At 43.0% G+C, this 16485-nt stretch overlaps 1 protein-coding gene across 1 annotated transcript in view; it reads left to right on the forward strand.

Moving 5' to 3' along the window:
- LOC128640089 (TBC1 domain family member 12) overlaps nt 1–16485 on the forward strand; it is a 483074-nt gene that overhangs the window by 207428 nt on the left and 259161 nt on the right. The window contains exon 2 of the mRNA XM_053692423.1: nt 8987–9110. Within this exon, the coding sequence (XP_053548398.1) occupies nt 8987–9110 (124 nt within the window). The remainder of the gene's footprint in view (nt 1–8986; nt 9111–16485) is intronic.

The following is a 16485-nucleotide window of genomic DNA, read 5'->3' on the forward strand; positions in this document are numbered from 1 at the left end:
TCTGTTTATATGTGTGGTGTTTGTTTGTGTGTGTGTTTTTGTGTGGTGTGAGTGGTGAATGTGTTTGTATGTGTCTGTTTATATGTGTGGTGTGTGTGTTGACAAAATATCAGGCATAACAGAATTTGTAACCCAAATGAAATTTACGGTATCTCACAAAAGTGAGTACACCGCTCACATTTTTGTAAATATTTTATTATATCTTTTCATGTGACAACACTGAAGAAATGACACTTTGCTACAATATAAAGTAGTGAGTGTACAGCCTGTATAACAGCGTAAATCTGCTGTCCCTTCAAAATAACTCAACACACAGTATTAATGTCTAAACTGTTGGCAACAAAAGTGAATACACCCCTAAATGGAAATGTCCAAATTAGGCCCAAAGTGTCAATATTTTGTGTGGCCACCATTATTTTCCAGCACTGCCTTAACCCTCTTTTGCATGGAGTTCACCAGAGCTTCACAGGTTGCCACTGGAGTCCTCTTCCACTCCTCCATGGCAACATCACAGAGCAGGTGGATGTTAGAGACCTTGTGCTCCCCCAGCTTCCATTTGAGGATGCCCCACAGATGCTCAATAGGGTTTAGGTCTGGAGACATGCTTGGCCAGTCCATCACCTTTACCCTTGGCTTCTTTAGCAAGGCAGTGGTCGTCTTGGAGGTGTGTTTGGGGTCGTTATCATGTTGGAATATACTGCCCTGCGGCCCAGTCTCCGAAGGGAGGGGATTATGCCCTGCTAAGTATGTGAATGTACATTTTGGCATTCATGGTTCCCTCAATGAACTGTTGCTCCCCAGTGCCGACAGCACTCATTCAGGCCCAGACCATGACACTCCCACCACCATGCTTGACTGTAGGCAAGACACACTTGTCTTTGTACTCCTCACCTGGTTGCCGCCACACACGCTTGACACCATCTGAACCAAATAAGTTTATCTTGGTCTCATCGGACCACAGGACATGGTTCCAGTAATCCATGTCCTTAGTCTGCTTGTCTTCAGCAAACTGTTTGCAGGCTTTCTTGTGCATCATCTTTAGAAGAGGCTTCCTTCTGGGACGACAGCCATGCAGACCAATTTGATGCAGTGTGCAGCATATGGTATGAGCACTGACAGGCTGACGACCCACCCCTTCATCTGCAGCAATGCTGGCAGCACTCATACGTCTTTTTCTCAAAGACAACCTCTGCATATGACACTGAGCATGGGCACTCAACTTCTTTGGTCGACCATAATGAGGCCTGTTCTGAGTGGAACGTCTCCTGTGAAACCGCTGTATGGTCTTGCCCACCATGCTGCAGCTCAGTTTTAGGGTCTTGGCAATCTTCTTATAGCCTGGGCCATCTTTATGTAGAGCAACAACTATTTTTTTCAGATCCCCAGAGTTCTTTGCCATGATGTGCCATGTTGAACTTCCAGTGACCAGTGTGAGAGCGATAACACCAAATTTAACACACCTGCTCCCCATTCACACCTGAGACCTTGTAACACTGAGTCACATGACACCGGGAGGGAAAATGACTAATTGGGCCCAATTTGGACATTTCCACTTAGGGGTGTACTCACTTTTGTTGCCAACGGTTTAGACCTTAATGGCTGTGTGCTGAGTTATTTTGAGGGGACAGCAAATTTACACTGTTATACAGGCTGTACACTCACTACTTTACATTGTAGCAAAATGTCATTTCTTCAGTGTTGTCGCATGAAAAGATATAATAAAATATTTACAAAAATGTGAACGGTGTACTCACTTTTGTGAGCTACTGTAGCTTTTTAAAGGTAATTTAACTGCTACCTAAAGTGTGTTCCTGTGTGTACATATCTGACTGGTGTGTTTACTGACAAGATATCTGACACCTACAGTATGCTTGACTACTGCCCTATTTTCCTGGTTGTCTTTTTTTTGGCCTGCTGTTCCATGAGTCTTTCTATTTGCCATTAGGTGTGGGACTTGGAAGGGGTGTTTTGCTATGGGAATCAGATATATAATAAGAATAAATGTATGTTGAAAAAATTATTATAATTTAAAAAAATCGCAATATTTCATCAAAACATATATTTTTTTTCTTATTGCACAGCCCTAATACAAAGGTATTTACATGCAACATAAAAGTAGTTTGTCATTTTATACGCTGTATTATTACATGTAAATATTGCCTAAATGACATAAGATGTTATTTACACTTGGTCCCATCCCATTTTTACAGATGCAAATATTTTAAAACCATACCATTCCGAAATCCATACCTTTTTTCTCCAACATTGGTGTGTCCGGTCCACGGCGTCATCCATAACTTGTGGGAATATTCTCTTCCCCAACAGGAAATGGCAAAGAGCACAGCAAAAGCTGTCCATATAGTCCCTCCTAGGCTCCGCCCACCCCAGTCATTCTCTTTGCCGTTGCACAGGCAACATCTCCACGGAGATGGTGAAGAGTATGTGGTGATTAGTTGTAGTTTTTTATTCTACTATCAAGAGTTTGTTATTTTAAAATAGTGCTGGTATGTACTATTTACTCTGAAACAGAAAAAGATGAAGAGTTCTGTTTGTGAGAGGAATATGATTTTAGCAGCAGTAACTAAAATCGTTTGCTGTTTCCACATAGGACTGTTGAGATGAAATAACTTCAGTTGGGGGAAACAGTTAGCAGACTTTTCTGCTTAAGGTATGACTAGCCATTTTTCTAACAAGACTGTGTAATGCTGGAAGGCTGTCATTTCCCCTCATGGGGACCGGTAAGCCATTTTCTTAGTCTAAAACAAACAGAATAAAAGTCTTAATGTGGGCTATAAAACTGGTAGACATTTTTATGGGCAAGATCGATTGCTTTATTTGGGCTTTTTATAAGGATTGATGTTGATATTCACACTTATAAAATTTGGGGAACATTTTTTTAACGTCAGGCACTGGTTTAGACACCTTTTCAGTCAGGAAGGGCCTTCCCTGTAGTAGGCTGAGCCTCATTTTCGCGCCATTACTGCGCAGTTTCTTTTGAGAGCAGGACATGCAGCTGCATGTGTGTGGCTCTGAAAGTATTTGAAAAGGTTCCTAGAAGGCTTCATTTGGTATTGTATACCCCCTGGGTTTGGTAAAGTCGCAGCAAAGGCTGTAGCTGGGACTGTAGAGTGGTTAAAACTGTAACCGGCTCCGGTTTCTTCATTTTAAGGGTTAAAGGTCTCAAATTCGGGGTGCAATGCTTTGAATGCTTTAAGACACTGTGGTGAAAATTTGGTTAAATTTGAACAATTCCTTCATAGTTTTTCATATATTCAGTAATAAAGTGTGCACTGTTTAAAATTTAAAGAGACAGTAACGGTTTTGTTTGAAAACGGTTTTTGTACTTTATTGACAAGTTTAAGCCTGTTTAACATGTCTGTGCCTTCAGATAAGCTATGTTCTGTATGTATGGAAGCCAATGTGTCTCCCCCTTCAAAATTGTGTGATAATTGTGCCATAGCGTCCAAACAAAGTAAGGACAGTACTGCCACAGATAATGAAATTGCCCAAGATGATTCATCAGATGAAGGGAGTAGACATAGTTCTACATCATCTCCTTCTGTGTCTACACCAGTTTTGCCCACGCAGGAGGCCCCTAGTACTTCTAGCGCGCCAATGCTTATTACTATGCAACAATTGACGGCAGTAATGGATAACTCCATAGCAAATATTTTATCCAAAATGCCTGCATATCAGAGAAAGCGCGATTGCTCTGTTTTAAACACTGTAGAGCAGGAGGGCGCTGATGATAATTGCTCTGTCATACCCTCACACCAATCTGAAGGGGCCGTGAGGGAGGTTTTGTCAGATGGGGAAATTTCAGATTCAGGTAGAATTTCTCAACAGGCAGAACCTGATGTTGTGACATTTAAATTTAAATTAGAGCATCTCCGCGCACTGCTTAAGGAGGTGTTATCTACTCTGGATGATTGTGACAACCTGGTCATTCCTGAAAAACTGTGCAAGATGGACAAATTCCTAGAGGTTCCGGTGCACCCCGACGCTTTTCCTATACCCAAGCGGGTGGCGGACATAGTGAATAAGGAGTGGGAGAAGCCCGGCATACCTTTTGTTCCTCCTCCTATATTTAAGAAATTATTTCCTATGGTCGACCCCAGAAAGGACTTATGGCAGACAGTCCCCAAAGTCGAGGGGGCAGTTTCTACACTAGCCAAGCGCACTACTATTCCTATTGAGGATAATTGTGCTTTCAAAGATCCTATGGATAAAAAATTGGAGGGTTTGCTTAAAAAGATTTTTGTACAGCAAGGTTACCTCCTGCAACCTATTTCGTGCATTATTCCTGTCACTACAGCAGCGTGGTTCTGGTTCGAAGAACTAGAAAAGTCGCTCAGTAGAGAGACTCCGTATGAGGAGGTTATGGACAGGGTTCACGCACTTAAGTTAGCGAATTCTTTTATTTTAGATGCCGCTTTGCAGTTAGCTAGATTAGCGGCGAAAAATTCTGGGTTTGCAATTGTGGCGCGCAGAGCGCTCTGGCTAAAGTCTTGGTCAGCGGATGTATCTTCCAAGACAAAATTGCTTAATATCCCTTTCAAGGGTAAAACTCTTTTTGGGCCAGAATTGAAAGAGATTATCTCAGACATCACTGGGGGTAAGGGCCATGCCCTCCCACAAGATAGGCCTTTCAAAGCCAAGAATAAGTCTAATTTTCGTTCCTTTCGCAATTTCAGGAACGGGCCGGCCTCCAACTCTGCAGCCTCTAGACAAGAGGGTAATGCTTCGCAAACCAAACCAGCTTGGAAACCGATGCAAGGCTGGAACAAGGGTAAGCAGGCCAAGAAACCTGCTGCTGACAAGACAGCATGAAGGAGTAGCCCCCGATCCGGGACCGGATCTAGTAGGGGGCAGACTCTCTCTCTTCGCTCAGGCTTGGGCAAGAGATGTTCAGGATCCCTGGGCACTAAAAATAGTTTCTCAGGGTTATCTTTTGGAATTCAAGGAACTACCCCCAAGGGGAAGGTTCCACATGTCTCACTTATCCTCAAACCAAATAAAGAGACAGGCATTCTTACATTGTGTAGAAGACCTGTTAAAAATGGGAGTGATACACCCAGTTCCAACTGTGGAACAAGGAATGGGGTTTTACTCAAATCTGTTTGTGGTTCCCAAAAAAGAGGGAACTTTCAGACGAATTCTGGATTTAAAGTTCCTAAACAAATTTCTTAGAGTGCCATCGTTCAAAATGGAAACCATTCGAACGATTTTACCTACAATCCAGGAGGGTCAATTTATGACTACCTTGGATCTAAAGGATGCGTATCTACATATTCCTATCCACAAAGATCATCATCAGTTCCTAAGGTTCGCCTTTCTGGACAAACATTACCAGTTTGTGGCTCTCCCATTCGGGCTAGCCACTGCTCCAAGGATTTTCACAAAGGTACTCGGGTCCCTTCTAGCGGTTCTAAGACCAAGGGGCATTGCAGTGGCACCTTACTTGGACGACATTCTGATACAAGCGTCGTCTCTTTCAAAGGCAAAGGCTCACACAGACATCGTTCGTTCTGGCCTTTCTCAGATCTCACGGATGGAAAGTGAACATTAGAAAAAAGTTCCCTGTCTCCGTCGACAAGAGTTCCTTTCTTGGGGACAATAATAGATTCTTTAGAAATGAAGATTTTCCTGACAGATGTCAGAAAGTCGAAGCTTCTAAACGCTTGTCAAGTTCTTCACTCTGTTCCACGACCTTCCATAGCTCAGTGCATGGAAGTAGTAGGGTTGATGGTTGCAGCAATGGACATAGTTCCTTTTGCGCGAATTAATCTAAGACCATTACAACTGTGCATGCTGAAACAGTGGAATGGGGACTATACAGACTTGTCTCCAGTGATTCAAGTAGATCAGAAGACCAGAGACTCACTCCGTTGGTGGCTAACCCAGGATCACCTGTCCCAGGGAATGAGCTTCCGCAGACCAGAGTGGGTCATCGTCACGACCGACGCCAGTCTAGTGGGCTGGGGCGCGGTCTGGAACTCCCTGAAAGCTCAGGGGCTATGGTCTCGGGAAGAGTCTCTTCTCCCGATTAAACATTCTGGAACTGAGAGCGATATTCAATACTCTCAGGGCTTGGCCTCAACTAGCAAGGGCCAGATTCATAAGATTCCAATCAGACAACATGACGATTGTTGCTTACATCAACCATCAGGGGGGAACAAGGAGTTCCCTGGCGATGAGAGAAATGACCAAAATCATAAAATGGGCGGAGGATCACACCTGCCACCTATCTGCGATCCACATCCCAGGAGTGGAAAACTGGGAGGCGGATTATCTGAGTCGTCAGACATTCCATCCGGGGGAGTGGGAACTCCACCCGGATATATTTGCCCAGTTGACTCCATTATGGGGCATTCCAGACATGGATCTGATGGCGTCTCGTCAGAACTTCAAGGTTCCTTGCTACGGGTCCAGATCCAGGGATCCCAAGGCGACTCTAGTGGATGCATTAGTAGCGCCTTGGACCTTCAACCTAGCTTATGTTTTTCCACCGTTTCCTCTCATTCCCAGGCTGGTAGCCAGGATCAAGCAGGAGAGGGCCTCGGTGATCTTGATAGCTCCTGCGTGGCCACGCAGGACTTGGTATGCAGACCTGGTGAATATGTCATCGGCTCCACCATGGAAGCTACCTTTGAGACAGGATCTTCTAGTACAAGGTCCATTCGAATATCCAAATCTAGTTTCCCTCCAGCTGACGGCTTGGAAATTGAACGCTTGATTTTATCTAAGCTTGGGTTTTCGGATTCTGTAATAGATACTCTGGTACAAGCCAGAAAACCTGTAACTAGAAAAATTTACCATAAAATATGGAAAAGATATATCTGTTGGTGTGAATCCAAGGGATTCTCATGGAGTAAAATCAAAATTCCTAGGATTCTTTCCTTTCTCCAAGAAGGTTTGGATAAGGGATTATCAGCGAGTTCTCTAAAGGGACAGATTTATGCTTTATCTGTCTTGTTACACAAACGACTGGCAGCTGTACTTGATGTTCAAGCTTTTGTTCAGGCTTTGGTCAGGATCAAGCCTGTTTACAGACCTTTGACTCCTCCCTGGAGTCTGAATTTAGTTCTTTCAGTTCTTCAAGGGGTTCCGTTTGAACCTCTACATTCTATAGATATCAAGATGTTATCTGGGAAAGTTCAGTTTTTGGTTGCTATTTCTTCTGCTAGAAGAGTTTCTGAGTTATCTGCTTTGCAGTATAATCCGCCCTATCTGGTGTTCCATTCAGATAAGGTTGTTTTGCATACTAAATCTGGTTTCCTTCCAAAGGTTGTTTCCAACAAGAATATAAACCAGGAAATAGTTGTGCCTTCTTTGTGTCCGAATCCAGTTTCAAAGAAGGAACGTTTGTTACACAATTTAGATGTAGTTCGTGCTTTAAAGTTCTATTTAGAAGCAACGAAGGATTTCAGACAAACGTTTTCTCTGTTTGTCGTTTATTCTGGCAAGAGGAGAGGTCAAAAAGCTACTGCTACCTCTCTTTCCTTTTGGCTGAAAAGCATCATCCGATTGGCTTACGAGACTGCCGGACGGCAGCCTCCTGAGCGCATCACAGCTCACTCTACTAGGGCTGTGGCTTCCACATGGGCCTTCAAGAACGAGGCTTCTGTTGATCAGATATGTAAGGCAGCGACCTTGGTCTTCCCTGCACACTTTTGCCAAATTCTACAAATTTGATACTTATGCTTCTTCGGGGGCTATTTTTGGGAGAAAGGTTTTGCAAGCCGTGGTGCCTTCTGTTTAGGTAACCTGATTGGCTCCCTCCCTTCATCCGTGTCCTAAGGCTTTGGTATTGGTTCCCACAAGTTATGGATGACGCCGTGGACCGGACACACCAATGTTGGAGAAAACAGAATTTATGCTTACCTGATAAATTACTTTCTCCAACGGTGTGTCCGGGCCACGGCCCGCCCTGTTTTTTTTTTTTTTAATCAGGTTTGATGAATTTCTTTCTTTAACTACAGTCACCACGGCACCTTATGGTTTCTCCTGTTTTTTTCTCCTGTCAGTCGGTCGAATGACTGGGGTGGGCGGAGCCTAGGAGGGACTATATGGACAGCTTTTGCTGTGCTCTTTGCCATTTCCTGTTGGGGAAGAGAATATTCCCACAAGTTATGGATGACGGCGTGGACCGGACACACCGTTGGAGAAAGTAATTTATCAGGTAAGCATAAATTCTGTTTTTTTTTCTTTCCAGTCCTAAGCAGTTTGGATCAAGGGTTTTCTACCTGTAATATGACTGAGTAATAAAATACAAATTTTATACTTATTGTAGTCATTTTAAATTTTATTAAACAATACAAATGAAGACAATATTATAAGATTAGCTTTATTAAAATAAACATTCTGACAGTTGGGATTTTTGTTTCATATGTTGACTTTTTAAGCTCTGACAGAATGTCACTTAGAAAATGTTTTATTTCAGAAGAGCAGACTCATTGTATTGTCTCATAAAGGAGTAGGGTTGCCAGGTGTATAGTATTCAAATGGACAGTCAAGTACTTTACCAGGCTGTACTCTAAGCAGGCTGTCTAGTAAAATCATCACAATAATACTTGACATTTAACTTTTTAAAAAAATTTTTTGTTCTTGAGTGTTGGCTGAGAAAGGCCATATATGCCTAAACGCATTACAAATATAGAACAGAAATAAGTATTTGCCAGGCAAGAGAGTAAAATCACTTCTGTTTGTGTGTTACTGGCAGCTGAAGACAATTAATGATTTGTATGTTACTTGCAGCCAAGTGGTAAAATAACTGCTTAGTTGTGAAATATATATATTGTAGGTTCAAGAGTAAGGGCTGATGTAGAGCTTGTGTTCAGCAATATGTGACCCCCCCCCATAAACTGTGCTCAGTCACCAACAGAATGTGCAGTATTTTTGTGGAGAACAGCTGGCAAACCTATATAGGAGCAGATGTTTGGGGCATGTCTTAAATTTAAAAAGGAAATGTTTTCTGTCTTTGCAGGAACTTTTTTTCTAAAAGATCAAAGGAACTCAAAACTCCATCCCTGAGCGCGCCTGGCTGGAAGTTATTTGGCAAAGTGCCTCCAAGAGAAAATGTTCAAAAAGACTCTAAAATCATTCAGCAGGTGAGTTTTAGCTTTTAAGTAGATTCACGTGCATAGGACGTCTTGTTTACTACGTCTGCTGTAATTTATCACACAGCATATCTTATTATTGCTTGAACTACTACAAAATAAAACTTTTTCAGTGCCGGTATGAGTCCCCTTTCTCTTACATGGTGTATCCAGTCCACGGATTCATCCTTACTTGTGGGATTTTCTCATTCCCTACAGGAAGTGGCAAAGAGAGCACACAGCAGAGCTATCCATATAGCTCCCCCTCAGGCTCTGCCCCCCACCAGTCATTCTCTTTGCCGCTCTAACAAGTAGCATCTCCACGGGAGGGTAAAGTGAATGTGGTGTTAGATTTGTAGTTTTTATTTCTTCAATCAAAAGTTTGTTATTTTAAAATAGTGCCGGTTTGTACTATTTACTCTGTGGCAGAAAGTGATGAAGATTTCTGCTGAGAGGAAAATGATTTTAGCATGTTGTAACTAAAATCCACTGCTGTTCCCACACAGGACTTTTGAGCATCAGAAAACTTCAGTTGGGGGGAACAGTTTGCAGGCTTAACTGCTTTGAGGTATGTTTCAGTCATTTTTTCTAGTCAAGACTTAGTAATGCTAGAAGACTGACAAGAATCCCCATGTGGGAAAGGTAAGCCATATTCTGAGACTTAGTATAGAAGGAAGGCTTATTTGAAAGGGCTCAAATACTGGTGGACATTGTTAAGGGGCAATCGATTATTTTTTTTACAAAAATCTGATATTTATACAAGTTTATATTACATTTTAAACACTTTTTTGGGGGTTTATTCCGCATGGCATCTATTTAGACACCTATTTTGGCTTGGGAAGGCCCCACATCCCCAGAGTGAAGAGGGAGGGGACCTGAAATTCGCGCCTCAGTTGCGAAGTTGATTTTACAGACAGCTTCATGCAGCTCCATGTGAAGAGTCCAGAGATTACTTGAGGACTTCAGAGAGGCTTATTTTCGATTTAAAACTAATCGCCAAGGAAGGTAGGGCCACAGCTGAGACTGTGGCATGGTGCTACGCTAACCGGTTGCCAGCTTTAATTTGCTCCGGTTTGGGCAGTAAGGGGTTAATTGACTTGAAATTTACTGTGCAATCATTTAAAAGCATTAGGATCATATGGTGAAAATTTCATAAAGATTGGATGATTTGGAGATTTTTTTCAAAAATTGTATTTTACTTGATTTGAGTGCTGTCTAAGTCTGTTTAACATGTCTGAGCCTACAGATAGACCTTGTTCTATGTGTTTAATAGCCATGGCGGTACCCCCTTTACATTTGTGTTTAAAGTGTGCTAAGGTATCTAAACATTTTAAAGACCATGCAGTGACACTTAAAAATGTAGCCCAAGATGATTCTTTAATGGAAGGTAACGAGGATAGTGCTCCTTCCTCTCCCCATGTGTCGACACCAGTTACGCCTGCGCAAGCGATGCCTAGTACCTCTAGCGCATTGGGCCCTATTACCTTACAACAATTAGCAGCAGTCATGGATAATTCCCTTGCGGCATTTCTATCCAAACTGCCAGTTTTTCCTAAAAAGCGTGATAGCTCAGTTTTAAGAACAGAGGATGAGCAATCAGAAGTTTTGGATGATTTATCTGTTGTACCCTCACAACACTCTGAAGTGGCAGTGAGGGATGTACTGTCTGAGGGAGAAATTTCTGACACATGAAAGGTTTCTCAGCGTGCAGAATCAGATTCCTTAGCGTTTAAATTTAAGCTGGAACACCTCCGCGTACTGCTTAAGGAGGTTTTAGCTACGCTGGATGATTGTGACCCCATGGTGGTCCCAGAAAAATTGTGTAAAATGGACAAGTTTCTAGAAGTCCCTGTATACGCTGATGCGTTTCCGATCCCTAAGAGGGTGGCGGATATTGTGACTAGGGAGTGGGAGAGACCAGGTGTACCTTTTGTCCCCCCCTATCTTTAAGAAAATGTTCCCCATAACTGACCCCAGGCGGGACGCGTGGCAGACGGTCCCTAAGGTAGAGGGAGCAGTTTCCACACTAGCCAAGCGCACAACCATACCAATAGAAGACAGTTGTGCTTTCAAAGATCCTATGGATAAAAAATTAGAAGGTTTGCTAAAGAAAATATTTGTTCAGCAAGGTTTCCTTCTTCAACCAATTGCCTGCATTATTCCTGTAACTACTGCAGCGGCTTTTTGGTTTTAGGCACTGGAGGAGTCGCTCCAGAGGGAGACTTCATATGACGAAGTCATGGATAGAATTCATGCTCTAAAGCTGGCTAATTCTTTTATCACAGATGCCGCTTTCCAATTAGCTAAGTTAGCGGCAAAAAATTCTGGTTTTGCCATTATGGCGCAAAGAGCGCTTTGGCTCAAATTGTGGTCGGCTGACGTGTCGTCTAAAACAAAACTATTAAATATTCCTTTCAAGGGAAAGACCCTTTTCGGCCCGGAGTTGAAAGAAATTATTTCGGATATCACTGGGGGAAAGGACCATGCCCTTCCACAAGATAGACCGTTTAAGGCCAAAAACAAGGCTAATTTTCGCTCCTTTTGCAACTTCAGGAGCGGACCTGCTTCAACCTCTGCAACCGCAAAGCAAGAGGGTAACGCTTCCCAGCCCAAAGCAACCTGGAAGCCTTTGCAGGGCTGGAACAAGGGTAGACAGGCCAAGAAGCCTGCGGCTGCTACCAAGACAGCATGAAGGGGTAGCCCCCGATCCGGGACCGTATCTGGTCGGGGGCAGACTTTCTCTCTTTGCTCAGGCTTGGGCAAGAGATGTTCCAGACCCCTGGGCATTAGAAATTGTTGCTCAGGGGTATCTTCTAGAATTCAAGGACTCTCCCCCAAGGGGAAGGTTCCACATTTCTCGTTTGTCTTCAGACCAGACAAAGAAACAGGCGTTCTTACGCTGTGTAGAAGATCTTCTAAAGATGGGAGTGATACACCCAGTTCCAATTGCAGAACAAGGTCTGGGATTTTACTTAAACCTGTTTGTAGTTCCCAAAAAGGAAGGAACTTTCAGGCCAATCCTGGATCTAAAAATTCTAACAAATTCCTCAGAGTTCCATCTTTCAGAATGGAAACCATTCGGACAATCTTACCAATGATCCAGGAAGGTCAATATATGACTACCGTGGATCTAAAGGATGCATACCTACATATTCCTATCCACAAAGATCATCATCAGTTCCTAAGGTTCGTCTTTCTGGACACGCATTATCAGTTTGTGGCCCTTCCTTTCGGGTTGGCCACCGCTCCCAGAATTTTCACAAAGGTGCTAGGGTCCCTTCTAGCGGTACTAAGACCGCGGGGCATTGCAGTAGCACCTTACCTAGATGACATCTTAATACAGGCTTCGTCTTTTCACAGAGCCAAGGCTCATACGGACATTGTTCTGGCCTTTCTAAGGTCTCACGGGTGGAAGGTGAACGTAGAAAAGAGTTCTCTGTCCCCGCTCACAAGGATTCCCTTCCTGGGAACACTAATAGACTCGGTAGAAATGAAAATATTTCTGACAGAGTTCAGGAAGTCAAAGCTTTTAACTACTTGCCGAGTTCTTCATTCTTTTCCTCGGCCTTCTGTGGCTCAGTGCATGGAGGTAATCGGATTAATGGTTGCGGCAATGGACGTTGTCCCTTTTGCCCGAATTCATCTCAGACCACTACAACTGTGCATGCTCAAACAGTGGAATGGGGATTATGCAGATTTGTCTCCTCAAATGCAAATGGACCAGAAAACCAGAGACTCTCTCTTCTCTGGTGGTTGTCTCAGGATCACCTGTCTCAGGGAATGTTCTTCCACAGACCGGAGTGGATCATAGTCACGACCGATGCCAGTCTGTTAGGCTGGGGTGCGGTCTGGGACTCCCTGAAAGCTCAGGGCCTATGGTCTCGGGAAGAAACTCTTCTCCCGATAAACATTTTGGAACTGAGAGCGATATTAAATACGCTCCCGGCATGGCCTCAATTAGCGGAGGCCAAATTCATCAGATTTCAGTCGGACAACATCACGACTGTAGCGTACATCAATCATCAGGGAGGAACAAAGAGTTCCCTAGCAATGAAGGAAGTAACCAAGATCATCAAATGGGCGGAGGATCACTCCTGCCACCTATCTGCAATTCACATCCCAGGAGTAGACAACTGGGAGGCGGATTTCCTGAGTCGTCAGACTTTTCACCCGGGGGAGTGGGAACTCCACCCGGAGGTTTTTGCTCAGCTGTCCCAGCTATGGGGCATTCCAGAATTGGATCTGATGGCGTCCCGTCAGAACACCAAACTTCCCCTTTACGGATCCAGGGATCCCAAGGCGTCATTGATAGATGCTCTAGTAGCGCCTTGGTCCTTCAGTCTAGCTTATGTCTTTCCACCGTTTCCTCTTCTCCCTCGGCTAGTAGCCAGAATCAAACAGGAGAAGGCTTCGGTAATTCTGATAGCGCCTGCGTGGCCACGCAGGACTTGGTATGCAGACCTAGTGGACATGTCATTGGTTCCACCATGGAAACTGCCATTGAGGCAGGATCTTCTAATACAGGGTCCATTCAAGCATCCAAATCTAGTTTCTCTGCAACTGACTGCTTGGAGATTGAACGCTTAATTCTAGCTAAGCATGGGTTCTCTGAATCGGTTATAGATACTCTGATCCAGGCCAGAAAGCCTGTCACCAGGAAAATTTACCATAAGATATGGCGGAAATATCTTTGTTGGTGTGAATCCAAGGGTTACTCGTGGAGTAAGATTAGGATTCCAAGGATATTGTCTTTTCTCCAAGAAGGATTGGAGAAAGGATTGTCAGCTAGTTCCTTAAAGGGACAGATATCTGCTCTGTCTATCCTGTTACACAAGCGTCTGGCAGCAGTTCCAGACGTTCAGGCGTTTGCACAGGCTCTAGTTAGAATCAAGCCTGTCTATAAACCTGTGGCTCCTCCATGGAGTCTAAATCTAGTTCTTTCAGTTCTTCAAGGGGTTCCGTTTGAACCTTTACATTCCATAGATATTAAGTTATTATCTTTGAAAGTTTTGTTTTTGGTAGCTATTTCTTCTGCTCGAAGAGTTTCAGAATTGTCTGCTTTGCAGTGTAATTCACCCTATCTGGTGTTCCATGCAGATAAGGTTGTTTTGCCTACCAAACCTGGTTTCCTTCCAAAAGTGGTTTCTAATAAGAATATTAACCAGGAAATCATTGTTCCTTCTCTGTGCCCTAATCCAGTTTCTAAGAAGGAACGACTGTTACACAATCTTGATGTGGTTTGTGCTTTAAAATTCTATCTAAATGCAACTAAAGATTTCAGACAAACATCATCTTTGTTTGTTGTCTATTCTGGTAAGAGGAGAGGTCAGAAAGCGACTGCTACCTCTTTCCTTCTGGCTGAAAAGCATCATCCGATTGGCTTATGAGACTGCTGGACAGCAGCCTCCTGAACCAATTACAGCTCATTCCACCAGAGCTGTGGCTTCCACATGGGCTTTCAAGAATGAGGCTTCTGTTGAACAGATTTGTAAGGCAGCGACTTGGTCTTCACTGCATACTTTTGCCAAATTTTACAAATTTGATACTTTTGCTTCTTCGGAGGCTATTTTTGGTAGAAAGGTTTTGCAAGCAGTGGTGCCTTCCGTTTAGGTTACCTGACTTGTGCCCTCCCTTCATCCGTGTCCTAAAGCTTTGGTATTGGTATCCCACAAGTAAGGATGAATCCGTGGACTGGATACACCATGTAAGAGAAAACAGAATTTGTGCTTACCTGATAAATTACTTTCTCTTACGGTGTATCCAGTCCACGGCCCACCCTGGCAATTAAGTCAGGTTCAAATTTATTTTTGTAAAACTACAGTCACCACTGCACTCTATGGTTTCTCCTTTTTCTCCTAACCGTCGGTCGAATGACTGGGGGGGGCGGAGCTATATGGACAGCTCTGCTGTGTGCTCTCTTTGCCACTTCCTGTAGGGAATGAGAATATCCCACAAGTAAGGATGAATCCGTGGACTGGATACACCGTAAGAGAAAGTAATTTATCAGGTAAGCATAAATTCTGTTTTTCAGTGGGAATGTTTAAAGCTCTCTTATTTAGCACAATAGTTGAATTATTTTCTCTCCAAATCTCTAATCAAACATTTTATCCCTGCGCTTTTTTAAATTCGTTTTTTTATCTTATCTTGGTTGTCTGTGCTATAAAGCCAGAATACTTTTATCCTTATTGGGGAATTTAAACCAACCCTTTAACAGTCAGCAGTTTGTCACAGAAAGGGTTAACCAACCCTTTCTACCTCAACCAGTTTGTCAGTCTAACAACTACAGGCAAGCCTGTGACTTATTTCAGTTGTTTAAAATGTCCAACCTCCCTTTTAATGCCACCCATACTAAACTATGTCTGCTGCCGCAACTTTAAGATTATTATATGGGAAACCTGGACTAACCGATTGAAAATCCCAAAACACAATTTGGCAAAATGATCTGTTTAAAAATACAATGCTCTTATTTCCAGTCTTTGTTAGGGTGAATCAAATGTTAGACAAAGTATAAAAATAATAAAGGAAGATTTTATTATGAATAAAAAAAGAGTCACAGTGCATTTATTTAAAAAAAGGAGTTGACAAACCCAATTAAAAATGCAATTTTTTTAAAAAATAAAAAAGAAGTAAAAAACAGAACCTAATACTGTACTAGCTTGGATATCTGTCCCATGGGAGCTTGGCAAGGAAATATGGTCAGTTATGCTGTTTTTCGCAGCCTCCCACGTAAAATGACAAAATTATTTTGCTGAAATCACAACTAAACTCATGAGGTCAGGTTTCTGACCAGGCCCCTTCGAGTGGGCAAGGAAGGTAGCCAACCCTTTTTTATGGTACACAATAAACCACCTTGTAAACCATGGCTTAAGTTATAGGATAACTTTTTTTATATTTCTTTCTAATGACACGGTGAGTCCACGGATCATCATAATTACTGTTGGGAATATCACTCCTGGCCAGCAGGAGGAGGCAAAGAGCACCTCAGAAAAGCTGTTGAATATCACTCCACTACCCAGAACACCCAGTCATTATTTTTGCCTGTGTTGCAAGGAGGTGGTAATGTTAGGTGTCTGAAAGAAGTTTCTTCTATCAAGAGTTTATTATTTTGAAGCAGGGCTGGTTTGCTCTGTCTTCTTGGGGATTTAGCTATAGTCCATATCAGTCTTGTCAGTAGAGCAGTGGTGGCTTTTGAGCATCTGGGAACTTGTGGGGTATAATTCTCACTGCACCTCTCAATCTGTTGCTGCCCTTCTTTTGGAAGCCTGTATAGGTTTATTCAGTCTTAATTTTTTCCCCCACAGGCCCATGAGAGGGTGGAGGTCTCTCAAACCGGGTGTGCTGCCCTGCTGCCAGGCAGATGTGAATTCTGGTAAGTGCCTTTAATTTC

The sequence above is a fragment of the Bombina bombina genome, chromosome 9 (genome assembly GCF_027579735.1).
Source record: "Bombina bombina isolate aBomBom1 chromosome 9, aBomBom1.pri, whole genome shotgun sequence".
Taxonomy (NCBI): Eukaryota; Metazoa; Chordata; class Amphibia; order Anura; family Bombinatoridae; genus Bombina; species Bombina bombina.